Consider the following 16,716-nt stretch of genomic DNA (forward strand, 5'->3'; position numbering starts at 1 on the left):
AGAATATTTCTTTAGGGTGAAAGGGTCAGGCAGCAGGGCAGGAACTTTATCAGCACTGGTCAAGCTCAGCCAAGTAAAGATACCTGTATCAGACTTGTCTAGTCTATCCTCACATTAGAAAAAGAGTATAATGGCAGCCGGAATTTCAATGACAGTCTAATCAAATCTGTTTCTTGATCCATACTGCTTCAGTCTGATTGAGTATGTTCATATTTGGTGCACAGCTGTCCTCTTGGGATCAGACTTCACTATCTGTATCCCTTCCTACCCCTCCCCCTTTTTTAGAAGTTTCATGAGAAAAGGGTACACAAGAGGCAAAAATTTTTGATGCCTTACACATTGGAAAATGTATCAACAAACCTGAATGAAAGTTCAGCTAGGTTTCTATGTTGGAAATAATTTTCCTTCATAAATTTGAAAGTGGTGCTCCACTTTTTAAATAGCTTTAGTGAGGTTTTGTTTCCCTTGTATTACTTTACTTTCTGGAAAATTTACTTACCTTCGTCTTCTTAACCCCCTTCGCTTTTTAAAATTTCTAATCGTTCTTTTTTATTTCCTGAATGTTATTTTATAGTAGCATACTATTCTTGTTTCATATATGGTAGTATCTTCTCTAAGCTCACTGTAGATAATTTATTTTGGAGTTTTATTTTTCTTACACATGCTTATGCTTCCTCCAAATTTTTGTTTGTTTGTTTGTTTTGATCATTATCCTCCATTTTGGAAGCTTCCTTCAAGTGTATAGTATCCTTGATTATTCATGATGCATTGGGACTCTAAAACACTGACTAGATGCTTCGAATTCATCAGTGGAGCCTGTTTACTTTGAGCTTTATCGTAGGGTGATTTGATCGGGCTGATGTTGGGGAACCTATAATGTTAGTTTATCCTTAGGTCTTTCCCTTTGCCTGGTCAAATTACCCAAAGATGAGCCTTCCAAACTCCTGCTTGAAGGGTAATAGTCTTCATCACCTGCGATCTGGAAGCCAAGTCGGGGATTCTGGCTTGGGGAATGTCTGCATTCAGCATTTAATATTTATAGTCATTTAATTCCTTGTTTTGGGTACAGTCCTGTGCCCTTAATTGTGCCTGACATCCTCCCTCCAAAAGTCTTTTACTTTTTCCAGAGAATAGACCTACAGTTTATGCCAGGATAAAGACGAGGCAGTTGTTCCGCAATGTGAATGGAGCTGAACAAGGGACCTAGGATTCTACCTGCTTCTCAAACAGCTTTCCTCTTCATTTTTCTGCACTACCCCCATCCTTTTATCACCAGTTTCAGAGGTACCTAGTACTGCCATTTCTCACGCCTTCTGAGGATTCTATCTGCTATGTCAGTTACAACTTGTCTACTCGCTTTTCATCTTCTAAAATGTTGGTGCATTTTCTGTTTTCTGTTCTCCCTTCCTTCTAGGTTTATGTCTTTTTTCTTTCTTTCTTTTAATTCCTTACCATAGTTATAGTGGAGTTTGAGGAAGGAATGAAATGAGCTGCTTGTGGTTCCTCTGCCATCCTAACCCAGGATCTATTGTTAAAAGGCAGAGGCTTTGTCTGAGTCATCTTTAAATTCCAACCCACAAAGGAGTCCCTGATATAGTAGGTACTTGATGAATGTTTAAATGGACGGTTAAGTCTTGTTTTACATCTGTAAAACTCAGTAACAAGTTTGTGCTAGAGGCCTAGTTTCTTGCCATCTGGACCTCTCAACAGGGCTGGTTAAGTGTCGTCATGATATTGTGGCTGGCTTCCTCTGGAGCAAGTAATCCATGATAGAGCAAGGCAAAAGCTGTAATGACATTAAGGCCTAGCATTGAAAGCTATATTCTGCCAGTTTTGTAATGTCTTATTAGTTATATAAACCAGTTATATTCAGTGTAGGAGAGACACAAACGTGCAAATCCCATGAGGCAAGACTTATTATTAGGGACCGTCTTGGAGGCAGGCTAGCACACACAGTTTCTATCTTAAGCTAGAAGAAGAACAAATTAAACCCAAAGTAAGTAGAAGGTAAGAAATAATAAAGATCAGAGCAAAAATTAATAGAAAACAAACAGTATAGAAAGTGAATGAAACCAAAAGTTAATTCCTTTTAAAAAGCTAATAAAAATTTTAAACTCCTAACAAGACTAATCAAGAAAAATAGAAAAATAAAACAGATTACTAGTGTCAGGAATGAAAGAAGGAGTTATCACTAAAGATCCTTCAGAACTGAAAGATTAATAAGGTAATGTTAGGAACAAATTTATACCAATTAATTTGATAAATGAAACACAACTTTACAAAAATTGGCTCAAAGAAAATTGGAATAGCCTTGTATCTATTAAGGAAATTAAATCCATAGTTCTTTCTAACAAAGAAAACTCCAGTCCCAAATGATTTCGCTGCTGAATTTTATCTAACATTTAAGGAAAAATAATACCAATCTTTCACAAATTCTTTCAGAAAACAGAAGAAGAAGAAAGGCTTTACAACTCAATTTTATGAGGCTAGTATACCCCGGAATCTGACATCTGACAAAAACAATGTAATCCTCTCAACAGACAGAAGAATCATTTGACACATTTTAACGTTTTCATGATAAAAATTTACAGACTAGCAGTAAAAGGAAACTTCTTCAACCTGATCAAAGCATCTAGAAAAACATACAGGCATCATCATACTAAATGATAAAAAGAGTGAATGATTTTGCCGTAAGATTAAGAAGAAGGCAAGAATACTTGCTCTCACTACTTCTGTCTAACATTGTGCTGGTGGTCCAAGAAAAATAAAGGCATAATATTGTAAAGGAAGTAATACAACTATCTCAGTTTGCAGAAGACATAACTGTTTACGTAAAAAATCCTAAGAAATCTACCAAAAAAAAAAAAAATCCTACTAGAATTAACAGATGAATTTAGCAAGATCACAAGACACTAGTTGCATATATAAAAAGAAAATACTAGCAGTATAATAAATAATACCCAGCATTCAACAATTAGAAAAATGAAAAACACATGTACCATTCATAATATCAAAAAATGTAATATTTAGGAATAGATTTTAAAAGAGATGTACAAGCCCTCTACACTGAAAGCTACAAAGCATTCCTGAGAAAGATAGGAAGATATAAATAAACAGAGATACCATGCTCTTGGCCCAGAAGCCTCAAATTCTTAGGATGTCCATTATCCCCAAATTGATCTGTAGACTCAACACAATCCCAGAATCTCACCAGCCTTTTTTTTTTAATAATATAAATTGACAAGCTGATTCTAAGATTTATATGGAAATGCAGAGAACCTAGAATAGCTAAAACCATTTTGAAGAGGAACAGAGTTGGAGGATTCATAATCCCTGATTTGAAGACATGCTATAAAGCTACAGTAATCAAAGCTGTGATATTGGGGTTAAAGATGGACATACAAATCAAGTTACAGGATAGCTATAGATACTATGCTTGATCTTAGCCAAAAGGCTAAGAAGTGATTAGAATAGCTACAGAAATAGACCCACTTATGTGGTTGATTGATATTTGACAAAGGGGCCAACATTCAATGGGAAAAGAATAGTCTTCTCAATAAACGATGCTAGAACAGCTGAGTATTTGTACGAAAAAAAAACATTAAAACTGAGAAATTTGTAAGAAAAGAGGAAAAATATTCATGTCCTTGGAGTAGGCAAAGATTTCTTAATATGTTGGAAACCTCATCTAAATGAACACCTTCTCTTAAGAACACTGTTAAGAAGATGAAAAGGCAAGCTACTGCTGGGAGAAAATATTTGCATAACATATCCTAAACAAAAGATTTGTGTCCAGAATATATGAAGAACTTGCATAACTCAGACAATTTTAAAAAGTGGTCAAAATCAGACATTTCACAAAAGATTATGGGAATGGCCAGTAAGCACTTGAGAAGATGCTAAACATCATTGGTCATATGGAAAATGTAGGTAAGAACCACAGTGAGATATCACTTCACACCTAGATTCGCTAAATCAAAAAGACTGGCAATACTAAGTGTTGGCAAGGGTGTGGAGCAATCAGAAGTGGTAGGAGTATAAAATTGTACAAGCACTTTGAAAAATATTTTGACAGATTCTTTTTTTTTTTTTTTTTAATATTTATTTATCTTTGGCTGCATTGGGTCTTTGTTACTGTGCGCGGACTTTCTCCATTTGCGGCAAGCAGGGGCTACTCTTCGTTGCAGTGGCTTCTCTTGTTGCAGAGCACAGGCTCTAGGTGTGCGGGCTTCAGTAGTTGTGGCATGTGGGCTCAGTAGCTGCGGCTCGTGGGCTCTAGAGCACAGGCTCAGTAGTTGTGGCACACAGGCTTAGTTGTTCCGCAGCATGTGGGATCTTCCCGGATCAGGGATCGAACCTGTGTCCCCTGCATTGGCAGGTGGATTCTTAACCACTGCGCCACCAGGGAAGCCCTTGGCAGATTCTTTTAAATTTAAACATTTTCTTGCCATGTGTCCTACCAGTTCTATTCTTAGGTCTTTCCCCAAGAGAAATGAAAAAATAGGTCCATACAAAGATTTGTGCATATGTGTTTACATGTTCATAATAATTAGGAACTGGAAACAACCCAAATGCCCAGCAACAAGTGAACTGAGAAACAAGTTGTGATTTATTTATACAATGAAATACTACCCAGCAGTTAAAAAGAACTAACTACTAATTTATACAATGGTATGGATAAATCTCAAGTAAGATGTACAAAAAAGCTAGACAAAGTGGCGTATACAGTATAATTCCATTTATATGAAATTCTGGAACCATTTATTCTATTATGAAACGAATCAGATCAGTGCTTGCCTGTGGCAGATGTGACAGAAGCTGATTGCATAGGGGCAGGAAAGTACTTTCTGGGGTGATGACAGGTTCTGTCTTAATTGGGGTGGTAATAGCATAGATGTATATACGTTTGTCAAAATCATTGACCTTTACAATTGAAATGCATTTTATTGTATGTAAGTTATATCTCAAATTGTTTTTTTTTTTTGAAATGAGATATCATTACACATCCACCAGAAGGGCTAAAATTCAAGTCTAACGATACTAATGGTGAAAATTTGGCACGACAGTGACTCTTAAATGCTGCTTGTGGGAGAGTTATTTGTTAAAACCACTTTGGAAGAGTTTGACATTATCTAGGAGTGATAGACATCCTTAATGACTCAGCAGTTCTACTCAGATATTGCCTTTTCTATTAGAGAAATATATGTGTGTACGTATATCAAGAAGGCCACCTAGGGACTTCCCTGGTGGTCTAGAGGTTAAGAATCCACTCTTCCACTGCAGGGGGCACAGGTTAGATCTCTGGTTAGGGAACTAGGATCCCGCATGCTGTGTGGTGCAGCCAAAAAAAAAAAAAAAAAGGCTATCTATAAGAATATTCATAACCTTATTCTGATAACCAAAGGAAAGTGCCAGCATAAACTGTCCACCAACATTAATAATCAGGTTTTTTGTTTGGTTTTATTTTTTGCCACGGGGCAGCTTACGCCTGGGATCCTTAGTTGCCTGACTAGGGATTGAACCTGGGCCCCTGGCAGTGAAAGCGCCCAGTCCTAACCACTGGACTGCAAGGGAATTCCCTGTCCATCAACATCAGAGTAGATAAATTGTGTATTTCTTCAACAGAGTGTTAGAGCAATGAAAATGAAGAAACTAGTTACATTTAATTAATACAGATGAGTTAGAAACAATGTTTAGCAAAAGACTCAAAAAGATTACATGCTTTGTGTTTCCAGTTACATAACATTCAAGAACTAGGAAAACTAAATTGTGGTCCTTAGTGATCTGTACTTATGTTGTAATTCTATAAAGAAAAAGAAGTGATTACCATAAAAGCCAGGATTTTGGTTACCTCTAGCAGAGAGAGGAGAAGTTAAGGTTGGGAAGGGGATAGGGAAGAGGTTTCTAGGATACTGGCAATATTTAGTTCTTGATATGAATGTTGGTTATGTGGATATTCACTTTATAATTTGTTTAGTGACACTCTAGTAAATATGTGATATTTTATATTAAAAATAGAAAAAGAAAAAAGCAATCCTTTCATCTATCAATATCTCCTGAGTACTCTGTTAATATTATTTTGCTAGGTAATAATAGACATGCCAAGATGTTTAATGTGGCCTCTTAATTGCTCACTATTACCATAAAAAGGCATTGTATAATAAGTTTCTGTTCTTACATCTTCAGAGCAGTGAAAGTATACATATAAAATTGAGGCACATAACCTCTCAGGAGGTTAAAGTATAATTGTAGTTATGTTTTTACCAGGATCCAACATTATTTACTGCTTTATTTTATACTCATCAGTTGGACCTGGGCTCATTTTGGTACATGTAGTCCTAGTTATCTTAAATATGGCAAATATTTATTATTTTCTTTTTTCACATCTGTTATTTTAGCTGCGTCCTAACAAAAATTTTCAATTTTGACACAGTAAAATGCAAATTCAAGAATCCTAATCGGTTTTTCATGGAACATTCTCCCATCAGCCTCTTCAAGGAGTTAGTTTACATTGACAAAATGATTTTGCCTAGAATTAAAACCTCAGTAAATCAGAGAGCAAAAGACATGAGTAGACAATTCTTCAAAGATGAGAAAAAGAGCTCTGATGAGCTCCTGCCATGTTCTGGGCACAAGTAGGTACCTTATATTGAATCTTCACCCTAATGCTATAAGTACTAGATGTTTTTCTAATTTTGCAATGAACAAATTATGATTTCTCTGAATTTCAAGTCTGGATCTAGAATTAAAATCTATTTCGGGGCTTCCCTGGTGGCGCAGTGGTTGAGAATCTGCCTGCCAGTGAGGGGACACGGGTTTGAGCCCTGGTCTGGGAAGATCCCACATGCCACGGAGCAACTAGGCCCGTGAGCCACAACTACTGAGCCTGCACATCTGGAGCTTGTGCTCCGCAACAAGAGAGGCCGCGACAGTGAGAGGCCTGCGCACCGCGATGAAAAGTGGCCCCCGCTCGCCACAACTAGAGAAAGCCCTCGCACAGAAACGAAGACCCAACACAGCCAAAAAGAAATAAACTAATTAATTAATTAATTTTTTAAAAACCCTATTAAAAAAAAATCTATTTCATTTCCAAGCCTATCCTTTTCTCATTATTCTAACACTGCTACCCATGAAAAGAAGAAAATAAACCTAATTAAAAAAATAAGTAGGGCTTCCCTGGTGGCGCAGTGTTTGAGAGTCTGCCTGCCAATGCAGAGGACACGGGTTCGAGCCCTGGTCTGGGAGGATCCCACATGCCGCGGAGCAGCTGGGCCCGTGAGCCACGGCTACTGAGCCTGCGCGTCTGGAGCCTGTGCTCCGCAACAAAAGAGGCCGCGATAGTGAAAGGCCCGCGCACCGCGATGCAGGGTGGCCCCCGCTCGCCGCAACTGGAGAAAGCCCTCACACAGAAACGAAGACCCAGCACAGCCAAAAATAAATAAATTAAAAAAAAAAAAAAGTAAGTGATGAAAGATTAAAGGATACATTTCCAACAGCAGCAAACTTTCTATCAATTATTAATAAATGAGTTATAAAGTATCACAAGACCTTAATGAAATTGGAATGACCTTAATAAATTCAAAGATATTATGTTCATGAATTGAAAGACTATCCCACTGGTATTCTATACATCTAGTCTATTTTGGTAAATTTTTTTGCTTTAGTTGTATATTATACATATCTAGATAATGGCAATCTAAGTAGTTGGTAAGATCGCATTTTCTACCAAACTCATCTCAAGTTTTTTGCTTCTCAATTTTATTTATCTGAATTCTAACACCTGCCCATTAATTTTAATTACATGCACGTAGTACAAATTTATCCATTTGGCTGGTGTTTAAGTTGTTTCCATTCTTTTTACCATTATAAACAGTGCTACAATAAGCATTCTCATTCATGTTGCCTTTCACAGATACGGAATTTTTGTAGAGTATATACTCCAATAGAGTGAAATTGTTTTTTGGGTTTTTATTAATTTATTCCTTCATTCATTCCTTCCTTCATTCATTTATTTATTTATGGCTGCATTGGGTCTTCGTTGCTGCACCTGGGCTTTTCTCTTGTTGCGGCGAGGGGGGGGCTACTCTTTGTTGCGGTGCACGGGCTTCTCATTGCGGTGGCTTCTCTTGTTGCGGAGCACGGGCTCTAGGCGCGCAAGCTTCAGTAGTTGTGGCACGCGGGCTCTAGAGCATAGGCTCAGTAGTTGTGGCACACAGGCTTAGTTGGTCCCTGGCATGTGGAATCTTCCCAGACCAGGGCTCAAACCTGTGTCTCCTGCATTGTCAGGCAGATTCTTTTTTTTTTTTTAATTTATTTTATTTATTTATTTTACTTATATTTATTTTTGGCTGCGTTGGGTCTTCGTTGCTGTGCGCGGGCTTTCTCTAGTTGCAGTGAGCGGGAGCTGCTCTTCGTTGTGGTGCGCAGGCTTCTCATTGCAGTGGCTTCTCTTGTTGAAGAGCACAGGCTCTAGGCACACGGGCTTCAGGAGTTGTGGCTCGCGGGCTCTAGAGCACAGACTCAGTAGTTATGGTGCACGGGCTTAGTTGCTCCGCGGCATGTGGGATCTTCCCAGACCAGGACTTGAACCTGTGTCCCCTGCACTGGCAGGCAGACTCAACCACTGCGCCACTAGGGAAGCCCTGGCAGGCGGATTCTTAACCACTGCACTACCAGGGAAGTCCTAGAGTGAAATTGTTGAGTTGAAAATTATGCTCATCTTCAAACTTACTATAAATTACCATTTGTTCCTAACTGACTGTATTAGTTTATATTCCTACAGTCTGTATGAGAGCTTTCTTTCTCAGTCTTCCTTTGGCTTGTTGTCAGCTTGTGTTATCGGTCTTAACATTTTTGGCCAGTCTTGATTGGTGTTAAATGATAGCTTGATATAGTTTTTGTATATATTTCCTTAATTACAAATAAGATAATTAGTGAAAATTTGTTTTTTGACATTTAGATTTTCTCTTCTATGAAATGCCTAGTATCCTTTGCCACTTTTCTTGTTTTATCTTGATTTATAGGAACTTATTATATATTCTGGATAGTAATCATTAGTTATATGTATTACACATATCTATAGCCTGTCTTTTTTTTTTAGCTTTGTTTATGGTATTTTTTTATGATAGTTTTTATATCTTAAGAAATTCTTTCTTGCCTCCAAGATCATAAAGATGTTCTATATTTTCCTCTAAATGTTTATTTTTCTTTTCATGTTCAGTTCTCTGAATAGGAATTTGTTTTTGTATATTGTATAAGGTGGGCTTTCAAGTCTGTTTTACTGGTCTGTGTGTCTGTCCCCACAGTCTCTTGACTTGAATTGGATTATAACAGATCTCGATGAATGTTAGAGCAGACCTTATTCTTAAAAACTATCTTTGCTATTCTTGTTTCATTTCTCTTTCATGTTAATTTTAGTATCAGCTTCTTAAGTTCCAGAGGTCAAGGGGGTTATATCCTATTGGTATTTTGATTGAAATTGCCTTGAATTTGCAGATTAATTTACAAATAATTTATACTAATAAGGTATATACTCCATTTATTTAGATTTTCTGTAGTAGTAAAGATACCTATTACTTCTATAGGTCTTAGGCATCTTTTGTTCAGATTTTATCTCGTGTCTTATGTCTTTTTTGTTGTGATATTAAGTGGTATCTTTTTTAAATTACATTTTAAGTTGGGTGCTAATGTATAAGAATGTAATTTTATTTTTATATGTTGATCTTAAATCTAGCAACCTTACTGAACTAATTCTATAATTTATCTATAGATTATTGGGTTTTCTCTCTAGACAGTCATATTGTGAAGAAAAATAATTTTGTTTCTCCCTTTCCAATCTTTTTACCTTTTACTTCTCTTAGCTTGCATTCCTGTGCCAGCTAGCACTTTCTATTAAATGAAGTTGAATTTACCATAGATTTTTGGTGGATAACTTTTATCAAATTGAGAAAGCTCCTTTCTAGTCCTGGTACTGTGAGACTTTTAGTTATGGTGCTGAATTTTATCTAATGCTTTTTTGAGGGTAATTATCTGTAGAAATGATTGTATGTTTATTTCCTTTAGTGTGTTAATGTATATTTTGTTAATAGGTTTTAAAATATTAAATGTAAATATTACTTTTTCAGTTAGACTCAGCTGATTTGTGAAAGGGAAAGAAGGAAAAAATGCATAAATATGTAGGTTTATAAAATGTTAAGGATTTAACCAAGGGATAGAGAGGCAGATCTTTGCTGATTGAAATTCATGCCTAATTCAACTGTACTCACTGATTTCATCCCATCTTTTGTAAGAGCTTTCCTTCACTAACTTTAATTTTTACCTCAGATGCCCACGTTGCTGTGGGGAAGATGGTGAACAGTAATGATTAGAAGAACAGTGGGATAAACACTAAGGAAAATTAATAGAATGTTAAACAGGATAAATAATGTTTGTTTAGTAGTTTCAACTCTGTGAGATAAGACACATTAGTTGTGAATGCTAGTATTATAATAATCCAGTGAAGAAAATTTACCTGTAGGATTAAAGGAAAGACAAAATAAGCAGGTTAATTACCATGTATTTATTTTCCTTTATCCACTTTTTTTTAATTAACACAGAAGCAATATGTGCTTATTTGGTATGTGTCCTGCCAGCCTTGTTTTAATGTACAACAATATTCTCACATTTTTTAATAGAAGAATGTAATGTATACATTTTTTTAAAGTACTGTGGATTTGAATAAGATACCCAGAATGCTAATACAGTCTTACCAGTCTCTCTTTTTTTAGTTAGTTTGAAATTGTGGAGGTATTTCTAAAGTTTATTTGGATGGAAGTACAAAATCAACATAACTATCCATCATGAGGGACATTAAGTAGGTCCATGCAATGAGATATCCTGCAGCTGTGAAAAAGAATGATATAGTTCCATATTAGTACATATAGATCTATCTCTAAGATATATAATGAGAAAAAAGAAATCAAAGGCCAGAATAGTGTTTCTAATGTTTTATCATTTGTGTTCCTTTTCATTAAGAGGGGAAGGGAATATATATTCACTTAATTACCATGCACCCAAACTGCAGAATAAAAAGATCTCTAAGACACATTGTTAGTTTTAAAAATAATAATAAAAGAAGTCATAGAACATTTATTATCTGATCTCATGTAAAAAAAGAAAGTTGTATATGCATTTTTATATCTAAGTGTATATTAAAAGAATAGGATATATACATACCTAAGTACTAATAATGGTTGCTTCTTAAAGATACTTGGAGACCAGAAGTCTTTACTGTGCATGTCTATATTGTTTAAATTTTTTAGGATGAGACTTCATTCATATATTATTTCTGTAATAAAGAAAAAGTAATATGTGCTCACTATTAAAAAATGAAGATTTAAAGATAAAGTCAAAAAGAAGAAAATAAAAAATATCTACAGTAGTCTTACTACCTGAAATAACTACTTAAAGCCTTGATAAATATCCTTCCAGAGATGAGGGACATTTTGTGGAAGACATTTAATCCTAAACCAAGGAGGATAAGAGAAAGAGCACCACAGTAGGCATGTTTTTTAAATAAAAAACATGATAGCATGTAGCTTATTGTCTGTTTTGGTTTTACTTTTCACTGTATCCCCAGTGCCTTTATAGCACATAATAGCAGTCAGTAAGTATGTATTTAAGAAATGAGTGATGGTGGTCTACTAACTATTGGTTAGTAGAAGCTCTTCTAATTCCAAAACCCAAGATTAAGAAATCATACTTGTTGGCTCTTGGAAGACTGCTGACTGTAGCTAGATAACATTGGGCAGATACACCTTACTATTACTACCTGTAGCTTGGATTAGCACTAGTAACTTTTAATACCATTGTCTTCTCAAATCTGTGCAAAACAGGGAGAGCTCTCGCTAGAATAGATAAGCAGTCTAGGGTGGCACAAAAAGCTTTGTTTAAGAAATAATACCTAACCTTTTCTTCTTCTAAGGTGCTCTGGCCTTCTTTGTCCCCTTATAGACCTTGTTTCATAGCCAGAACACTGCTCTGTACATGTAGTAGGAAATGGAATGATTCAGTTACCCATGATAAGAGATAGATTATAAAAACTGTAATATTAGGCTTTTCTGTTATTGTGCTTGTCTTCCAGTCAAACAGTTCAAATTTAAACTGCTTAACTTTGGAAATATTTTTATATGTATATAGGTATACATAAAAGGGTAATTTTAACTCTGTATTAGTTAATTATCATGGAACCCGAGATCAAGTTTTTGAGTTTTTTTAAAGGAAACATTAATTTGTACTATTTGTGTTTTTCTTCTTAGTTTCTGCCACTGCCTTCTACAAAGCACAACCTGTAATTCAGTTCATGTGTGAAGTTCTTGACATTCATAATATTGATGAGCAGCCAAGACCTCTGACTGATTCTCATCGGGTAAAATTCACCAAAGAGATAAAAGGTGAGTTAATTAGCATTTGGAACAACTTAACTATAAAATGCATGAATATAACAAACTTTCATTGGAATTTTTTAAGATATAAATCTGTTCATGTAACATCACCAGTAAAAATATGGACTAATTATAAAATGTCACATTAAATTCATTACCATAACATCTTAGGTAGTGTTTCAATGAAGGAAATACCAAGTAATGGAATTAATATTGACACTAGCTAATTTTTTGTCAATACTTTCCCGTACTAGCTGAAGGTATAAGAGTATCTGTTAGGAAAATGCTTCTATGATACTGTTAAAAATAAGAAGCTTATTCCAAAAACATTGTCACTTCAGAACTGGAGCCATTCTTTGAATGTATTCTATCGATAATATAATGACTTCTTTATTTTTCTGAAATGATAGCAGAATATTTTATTCCTTTGTAAATTTATGGATATGGGACTAGCCTGTTTCATGTGTTGTTCTAGAGCTGAAACTTAGTAATTTCATATACATTATTCAGTTGACCATTGATCTTGACTATTTTATAGTTAGCAACTAAAATGTATACAGTGGTGTTGCATCGTATGTATATTTTACTAATACAAATTCATCTCTACATGGTCTTCCAAAGAGAAAAATTAAAAATTAATTTCAATTGTGTCCTAAAATTTATATTTTGTATATATTTATTGTTTATATAATTGTAGCTTTCTATATACATGTACACTTTTATGTGCAAACCCACACATAGTGTACTTTATCTGCAATTTAAGGGATTTTTCAAGAGTAATTTTGATTATGTAAAATTCTTGCCTTGTTCATGACTTTACAACCTAATCCTCATGTAAGATGTGACTCCACTGTATTTAGTTCTTTATTATTTAGACACAAAGAGAAATTAGATATTCTCTAATTAGAATGAATAGTATAAATTCTATTTATACTAAATGTTAGATCTTAAATTGTCAGAAATAATTATGTCATTTTATTTTAAGGTTTTACCTATTTGTTACAGGCAATTTTTAGCTTGTGGTTTGAATGAAGCATTGAAGTTTGTTCTCTGAACATCTTTCAGTTCCCCAAATCAATTAGTATAGTTGAATACATCCTGCTTGCTCCAGTAATCATTTATTCTTTGTCATTTAGTAACCAGGAGAGAGATGGTTATTGTAATAAAACATTTAAAGGAAAATTCTTCCTGCTTTGAAAATAGGCATCCATTTATCTCAAGTTATTTAAGTGTCAGAATAAGAAAGTGTTATATATTCTTATATTGCAATCATACCATTGTCCTTTCATAATCTGTATTAACTGCACAGTGAGCATTGTTGGGAGGTAGTGCATTACCCACCATTAATATGTGATCATCTAAATGCCATGGTTTCCAGTGGAGTTGCTGCTTAGTTACCACCTCTGATATCATGAAGTCACTTACATTATTTTGCGGTAACTATGCAATCAACTCATATCACCACTCTATCACAGAAAATACAAGATGTACAGAACAAGGATTCAACTGCTGCCCGAAGAGCATGGACTCGATCTTAACTTCAACTGCTCAGGGGGCCAAAGAAATGACTGAAAAAATGACTAGAAAGCATTATAAAGTTGATGTTATAGTGAAGGTAAAGCCAAGTTTATAGGTTAAATATTTGATTTATTAAAGCCAAAAACATTTTTTGTTGGATGGAGGGTTTGGGGAGGGACCTGGGCAGAGAATTATCTAGTCCATTTTTTAAAATTTCAGCTTTTTGCTAACCCCTGGATTTGGATCTAATCCTTAGGCACCTATGACTGTAGATTTGGGGTAGAAAAATCTGAGTTGGATCTAACTGACATACTGATGATTTTTTCCTCCATTCAAAGTCAAGAAGGCTTTTTTTTTTAAAGAGGACTCTTTAAAGTACGTCATGTATTCCTACCTCAGCTACACAAGAGAATCAAAGTTACATGTTTTGTATTATGTATTTGGGTTTAATTTTTAGTTAGCATGAGGAATTTGATGAAAATTGTTAAATAGTGATACAAAGTGTGCTATAATGAATAGATTTCCTAGTACAATATTATTTGGTTCTAGTTGAACTTTTTCCTAAATATTTAATGGTAACTTTAGGGTGGTTTCTTTGTGCAGTAATTCATCATCGTTAAATAGCAGAAATATTGGAGGAAGTTTATGGTAAAAGTACCATATGTGTGTAAGAGTATTATTTTATTTTACTTTTTATTAATTTTTATTGGAGTATAGTTGCTTTACATCAATTTTATTTTTGATAAAAACTTATTTAGTAGGCTTGTAGAACCTTACTGATAATTTTTTTTAATTCAAGGGGAAGATTTGAAAACAAATTGCTAAGTGGTATAGATAACAGAAATTTGTTTTAAATTTTTCTATCGTGTTTTCCCCCTAAACAATATTTTTATATCTTGCTTACTTCATATTGTTGGTGTTTCCTTCTTAAAAGGCCTTCTCTTGGTAGTATTTTCTAGTCTTATTTATAGAGGCATAGTAAATGCTCTAATTGATCTGACATTTTAGTTTTATAAAGGTAGTTACTAATAAAACCTATTTCTCACTGATTCAATTAGGAGTAGTTCTTAAGAAAATCTCATACCAATCTGGTATGGTAACACTGTGTCCATTTAACATCTTAATTTATGCTGATATGTCATAAGAAAATATTACTATGATTGAACTTTGTGTTTGGTTCTGCAGTTAGTAGATACAAAAATAAGTTATACTGTATCAGGGTTTCTCAACCTTGGCACTATTGATATTTTGGGCTGGATAATTCTTTGTTGTGGTCGGGGATGGGAGGTAGTGCTGTCCTGTGCATTGCAGTATAATTTAGCAGCATCCCTGGATCCAAGCATTCCAAAATCTAGCATGTATTAGATGCCAGTAGCACCCCCAGTCATAACAATCAAAAATGTCTGCAGACATTACCAAACCTTCCCTGAAGGTCAGAGTCACCTCTGGTTGAGAACCTCTGCACTATAGGATACACAGATATAAAAGGAAAATAATACAAAAGTTTAACCGTAAATACTATCAGGGAACTAAAAGTTGTCCTCCATCTACCCTTTTTTAGATTTTCCTCCTTTGGAGTATAGGCCTTAGAAATGGAGTTGCTTATCTGTGACCAGTAGCCACTGTATCTGTTTGTTAACTCATCTCTAGGTAGCTCCAGGAGTATCCACTAGCCACATGTAGCTGTTTAAATTTTAATTTATTAAAGTTAAATTAAAATTTTAGTTTTTTAGTCACACTAGCCACATTTCATGTGTGCAGTAACATATTGCTGGTGATTTTAGCACAGATGTAGAACAATCCATCATCTCAGAAAATTCTTTTGTACACCACTGCATAGGAAAATTCATCCCAAAGAATTTCAGCCAGTGTTTTAAAAGCCCACAGCTTCACTTTCTAAAGCAGGCCTAGGATCCGCAAACCCCTAGGGTCCACAAATGGACGCACGGATCCACGAACATCTAAATTCATATGCTAAATTAAGTGTATGTTGCATTTTTCTGAGAATTTATTGCTTTCATCAGATTCTCAAAGGGATCATTGATTCCATAAGAAGGTCTGGATTACCTGTTCTAGGAATTATTTTGGTTGCATTTGATTTCTAATAGTAGTAAAAGAACTGTATCACTATATTATCCTTCAACGAAATTGTCACTCCACTTCTGTTAAAAGGGCCTGGAATTTTTTTTTTTTTTCCTTCCTACTTTAAAAATCTTTGAAGGACTTTCTTCTTCAGCTATATGAAATTATGATCTTCAGTCAGTATGTGATTACTGGGCAAATGAGATATCACATACTTTGAAGGTTATAGAACATCTTGAGAATTATCATAACTCCCTTTGCTCCTTCCCTCGACCAGCATAAAAACCTGCATTATAAGCAGGGTTTTTTATTAATGGAGAACTTTATCCCTTGATATACAGGCTTTGCAAATTTTACACTATTTTTTAATAGCTTGATAGAATAGGGAAAAGGTTTGGAGTTAGGTCTCTCGTGATTGTAACCGTTGTTAACAATGTTATATATAAAATCCTTTGTTAATATCACATTGCCTGTATCACAGATTTTCTGTTTAGAATTTGAGTTTTTATAGTAGTGAACAGGCTTTATAGTTATAAATATTTTACGTGTGACAGTTCTATAACCTCAGTTTTTCTTGTTGGGAACAGGTCTGAAGGTTGAAGTGACTCATTGTGGAACAATGAGACGGAAATACCGTGTTTGTAATGTAACAAGAAGGCCTGCCAGTCATCAAACGTAAGAAAAGCTGGTGTTT

At 34.9% G+C, this 16,716-nt stretch overlaps 1 protein-coding gene across 4 annotated transcripts in view; it reads left to right on the top strand.

The window, feature by feature from the left end:
* Positions 1–16,716, top strand: part of LOC132348931 (protein argonaute-3) — a 118,824-nt gene that overhangs the window by 56,830 nt on the left and 45,278 nt on the right. For all 4 annotated transcript variants that reach the window (XM_059896916.1, XM_059896926.1, XM_059896936.1 and 1 more), the window contains 2 exons: positions 12,297–12,431; positions 16,610–16,697. In XM_059896916.1, the coding sequence (XP_059752899.1) occupies positions 12,297–12,431; positions 16,610–16,697 (223 nt within the window). The remainder of the gene's footprint in view (positions 1–12,296; positions 12,432–16,609; positions 16,698–16,716) is intronic.

This window comes from Balaenoptera ricei, chromosome 1 (assembly GCF_028023285.1).
Source record: "Balaenoptera ricei isolate mBalRic1 chromosome 1, mBalRic1.hap2, whole genome shotgun sequence".
Lineage (NCBI taxonomy): Eukaryota > Metazoa > Chordata > Mammalia > Artiodactyla > Balaenopteridae > Balaenoptera > Balaenoptera ricei.